Here is a 3,912-nt window from a genome sequence, read left to right on the forward strand (position 1 = left end):
ATTTAACCCAACAGCTGTGTTAGTCCATATTTGACCCAAAGTTGGGTTGAAACAACCCAGCATTTTTAAACTCAAAATTCAGAAAAAAAATTCAAAATTGTGAGATATAAACTCAGAATTGCAAGAAAAAATAATTGAGATATAAACTCAAAATTGCAAGAAAAAAAGAATTGTGAGATATAAACTCAGAATTGCGAGACAAACTCAAAATTCTGAGAAAAAAGAATTGCAAGAAAAAAAGAATTGTGAGATATAAAATCTAAATTCAGAAAAAAAATGAATTGTGAGAAATAAACTCAGAAATGCGAGAAAAAGACTCGGAATTGCAAGAAACAAAAAAAGACAGCATTGTGAGATATATAATCAAAATTGCAAGAATTGTGAGATATACAAATGATAAAGCACAGCATTTAAAACATCAATAACACCCTTAATGTGCACCCAATGTGCTTCTCACATTACTCATGAAATGGCAAAACAAGAAATATGCAATCGCTCAATGCATCTAATTTAGTTGAAGCACACTGCATCATAATTCTGACTCTGTTTCCACGCTGCTGCTCTATATCGGGAAAGCAGAATGGACGTGGTCTCTATAAATAAGAAGCTCCAGGCCTTTAATCACATCAGCGGATCGCCTGACTGAAGCAGCTCCTGAAACCATTCACTGACCATCTCATTCAGAGCCCTCGTCTTAGTCAGGCCTGTCACCATCAGGAATTCTGCACTGACAATCAATTGTCTTACAACACTGTAAAAAACTAATCGGTGACATTTACGGTAAAATACCGGCAGCTGTGGTTGCCAGAACTTCACAGTTAAAAATATGGTAGCAACATTTTAGGTTTTACAGACTTAACTTGAATTCACAATAAAATACCGTGTTTCATTTACTGATGTAATGTTAATAAACCAGCATACTGAAGTACTAATAAGTGTCATGCAGGGAATTCTGGGAGTGTCAATTTACGGGTTTTCACTGTAAATTATACAATGACTTTTTCTTTTTCACTCCCAAAAACCGTAATTTTAACAGTATTTTACTGTAAAATTACATTAAATGTAATTACAGTTATTCACCGTGTACAGTATATAGTATGGAAACTTACTGATAACCAGTTAACAGGTTTTTACTGTAGCATTTTTACAGTATTTTACTGTAATACATACTTTTACAATTTTTTTACAGTGAAATAATTGTGATTAACGATTTCTTTGTTTTGTTCATGTCTCTTACAGTGTAAGCGTTAAACATTCGTGTTTTTATGCTATATTACTTTTTTCTATATTTTACAATAACTTAATATAATAAAATAAGCACATATGATTTTCTTTAATGCTATGAAAATTAATAATATTTATATAATTCATTATTTATAATAATATATTTAAGCTCTTAAATTTTTTGATGGCTTGAAATGACTGAAATTTTGTGTTATTTTAATATAATTGAGATACTATTACAGTTATTGTTAATATTTAGAATTAGATTTTATTTGATCTGTTCTGCTTTCTTGTTAATGTTAGTTAAAGTTTTAGTAATTCTGTTGATTTTTCTGTATTAAAATGTCTATACAGTTTATTAATTTCAGTTTTAGTTTATTGTTTTTTAGTACATCGAGTTAAGCTAAATTAAAACGAGAAACGCTGCCTTTTTAACTAGCTTTTTATTTTATTTCAGTTAACATTTATTGCACAATTATTGCAGTTATCTCAAAATAATTGCAAGTATATTAAATAACCACGACAAGACAATTAATTAATAATTGCGACAGACCTAGTCTTATTGTGATCGATTCATCAGTGCATGTTAATCTGAAGAAATGAACAGAATGTCGGCTGTGCATGAAGACATTAAAGGCACTTGCACACTAGAAAAAAAATACTTCAAGAAGCGTTTGATGGATAGGAAGGCATCCGATGCATTTTAGGATTGTGTGGAAATGTCAGAATGCATTGCATTAGCAGGTTTCAGATTCAGCTGCATGTCAGATGATGACTTTCACAAACTCCTGTGACGCACGCAGCATTCCCATCAAAATCAATAAACTTCCAGCACGCAGCTACTGTACTGCAAGCACTCCCACGCGCGTCAGCCGACAAATACGGGCCAAACGTCTCTTCACATTCGACTCAGCGTTTGGCCGTAACAGCTCAAACCAACACACACACACACACAGACTGCTTCATCAAACCCGACTGAGCTCCTAAACGTGCCGCTCAAACAAATACATGAAAACTCTACTGCTGAAGAAGAACTACGGTAAGTTTAAGATTCAAACTAGTATGAATGTCCAAGTGAAGTTCACTTCAACTTCTCTAACTTGACTATTTTCACATCGTGCAAAATCAACCGAAGTGGCAAAATGTGTGTTTAACTTACTACTAATAATAGTTTGTTAACATGATTGCATTTAACAAATATGCAAACGTTTCTCTTGAATTCACTGTAATTCTGACACATTGTGAAGTGCACTGTGAAAAGTGATGTTCTTGGTGTTTTTATCTTGTTTTCCAATACAAATACCTATACATATTCTTAAATTAGGATACTTTTACTTGAGATGCAAAATACCTGAAATGCATTCAAATGAAGCGCATTTACGCTTAAAACAAGAAATAAAATCAGTCAATAAGACAAAAAAATCAAAAATCAAATGGAAACAAGATTAATTTTCTGACTCTACTGGCAGATATGTTTTCTTGTTTTAAGGATGAAATGCCTGAAATGCATTCAAATTAAGCGAGTTTAAGCTTAAATGGGGTCAGAAAAAAATCAACTTCATTCAAAGTGGAAAATTTTTTTATTTTTCTGACTCGACTGGCAGATATTTTTTCTTGTTTTAAGGATAAACTCGCTTCATTTTGGTACTTTTTTTTCTTAGAAAACAAGTTTGAGAAGCAAAATTACTTAAAATATGAAGTCTGGTTTTCTAAAAATTTTTTTTTAAAAATTGTATAGATATGAAGCGAGTTCACAAAGCTTAAAAAAACAAAACAAAATATCTGCCAATGGGCTCAGAAAAATTAACTTTTCCCCCTTTGAATTACGTAGTTTTTTTTCTGACCCCACTGACTGATATTTTCTTGTTTTAAACAAACTCGCTTCAATCTGATAGGCTTCTTTTTTTCAGAAAACAAGACTTGAGAAGCAAAATGACGTTAGATATTATGTGAAAAGTATGTTTTTGCTTAAAACGAAAAAAAAAAATCTTACAATGGGGTAAAAAAAAAAATCTCCTTTGAATTAAGATTATTTTTCTTTTTTTAAGATATTTGAGCGAAGTAAAACTATATAAACAGTCATTTGCTCTGAAGATATCTCATGTCATTTTGCTTCTCAAGTTAATGTATCTTCTTGATTTAAGAATGTTTAGATATTTGTACTGGAAAACAAGAGGAAAGACTAAGCGCAGAATAACACAAGCTCTTACCACTTTAAAGTGATCCTCGTAGCTCCAGTCCGCTTGACCGTTTGGAGAAGATGCTGAGGGTCGCCCGACGGGTGAGAGATCGTCCTCGGGCTCCTGTTTGACCCTGACGGCGGGAGACGGAGCTCTCTGTGCGTCTGCAGGGGCCCCGGGGTCCGAGAAGCGAACGGCTCTCTGCTGCAGCGCCAGCGTCTGCTTCCTGAGGAACTCCAACCCGTCTTCTTCCTCACTGCCTTCATCGCCCTCCATCATCCCATCATCATCGTCTGAGTCTCGGCCCCGTTCCTCCTCGTGTTCCGAGTCCAAACTGCTTTGATTGGAGACACAGGACGGATGTCCGGCCCCAGAAGAGCCGAGGCCCCTGCTCATGAACCCGGCCCCTGAAGTCCGAGCGGCGGCTAGAACAGCCTGCTGAGCCGCGAGCTGCTGCGCGTATATGATGTGAGCTTCACGCAGCCTGCGCTCCTTGTGCTCCACCTCC

The 3,912-nt window shown here is 35.3% G+C and overlaps 1 protein-coding gene across 1 annotated transcript in view; it reads right to left on the reverse strand.

Moving 5' to 3' along the window:
* LOC107553357 (AT-rich interactive domain-containing protein 3B-like) overlaps positions 1–3,878 on the reverse strand; it is a 48,389-nt gene extending 44,511 nt beyond the window's left edge. The window contains exon 1 of the mRNA XM_016235561.1: positions 3,435–3,878. Coding sequence (XP_016091047.1) covers positions 3,435–3,800 — 366 coding nt within the window. The 5' untranslated portion in view covers positions 3,801–3,878. The remainder of the gene's footprint in view (positions 1–3,434) is intronic.
* Positions 3,879–3,912: the final 34 nt, after the last annotated feature.

Source organism: Sinocyclocheilus grahami, unplaced genomic scaffold, assembly GCF_001515645.1.
Source record: "Sinocyclocheilus grahami isolate Dianchi unplaced genomic scaffold, SAMN03320097.WGS_v1.1 scaffold471.1, whole genome shotgun sequence".
NCBI lineage: Eukaryota > Metazoa > Chordata > Actinopteri > Cypriniformes > Cyprinidae > Sinocyclocheilus > Sinocyclocheilus grahami.